The sequence below is a fragment of the Amaranthus tricolor genome, chromosome 17 (assembly GCF_026212465.1).
Source record: "Amaranthus tricolor cultivar Red isolate AtriRed21 chromosome 17, ASM2621246v1, whole genome shotgun sequence".
Lineage (NCBI taxonomy): Eukaryota > Viridiplantae > Streptophyta > Magnoliopsida > Caryophyllales > Amaranthaceae > Amaranthus > Amaranthus tricolor.
Genome location: NC_080063.1, coordinates 9,885,656 through 9,886,674, shown reverse-complemented (window position 1 = coordinate 9,886,674; position 1,019 = coordinate 9,885,656). Strand labels below are relative to the sequence as shown.

At 41.1% G+C, this 1,019-nt stretch overlaps 1 protein-coding gene across 1 annotated transcript in view; it reads left to right on the top strand.

Moving 5' to 3' along the window:
* The window catches only part of LOC130803725 (uncharacterized), a 924-nt gene extending 155 nt beyond the window's left edge, over nucleotides 1–769 (top strand). The window contains exons 1-2 of the mRNA XM_057667924.1: nucleotides 1–384; nucleotides 481–769. The exon at nucleotides 1–384 is cut by the window's left edge and continues 155 nt beyond it. Coding sequence (XP_057523907.1) covers nucleotides 1–384; nucleotides 481–769 — 673 coding nt within the window. The remainder of the gene's footprint in view (nucleotides 385–480) is intronic.
* Nucleotides 770–1,019: the final 250 nt, after the last annotated feature.

Below are 1,019 nucleotides of genomic sequence, written 5' to 3'. Positions count from 1 at the left end.
AAGTATTTCAGATGATGCAAATCAAATGTGGGTGACTATGGCGGAAACCATTCGTAAGGTGGCAAAGGAAACATTAGGGGAGTTGACAGGGAAACCAAGGGTGTACAAAGAGTTGTGGTGGTGGAACAAAGAGGTGCAAAAGAAGTTAAACGACAAAAACAGGAGATTCAAGGAGCTTATGGCTTGTACGGAGGAGAAAGATCGGATACAAAAGAAAGAGAGGTATAAAGAAGCAAAACAGGAGGCAAAGAAAGCAGTAGTAGAGGCAAAGAGTCGAGCGTTTAAAGCCTTTTATCAAAAGCTTGATACCAAAGAGGGGGAGAAATATATTTTTAAGTTGGCTAAAGCCAGATCTAGGCAGAGGAAAGATCTAGGAACAATGAGGTACATAAAGGATGAGAGTGGATGAGTACTCCTTAGATAAGAGGACATCAAATTAAAATGGCATCAATATTTTTTCCAACTACTCAATGAGACTAGGGGTCTAACTAAGGAAATTCGACAAACTTCGGCCATCCAAAGAACACAGGTTCATGGGTCGTTTAGTGGTATAACCACGGTGGAAGTAAGAGAAGCTATCAAAAAGATGGAGGGATTTAAGGTAGTTGGACCTGATAACATTCCGATTGAGGTGTGGAGGGGTTTAGGAGAAGAGGGCATTCATTGGCTTACTAAACTCTTTCATGCCATCTTGAGATCTAGTAAGATGCTGGAAGAATGGAGGGTTAGCACAATTATCCCACTGTTTAAGAACAAGGGCAATGCATAAGAATTCGGGAACTATAGGGGTATCAAACTTCTAACCCACACAATGAAAATGTGGGAAAGAGTGATTGAGAAAAGAATTTGACGAGAGACGGTGGTTAGAGAGAACCAGTTTGGATTCATGCCGAGAAGATTAACCACCGAGGCAATTCATCTTTTGAGGAAACTGATGGAACAGTATAGGGAGCGAAAGAAGGATTTGCATCTGGTATTCATTGACCTGGAGAAAGCGTATGATAGTATACCATAAAGCA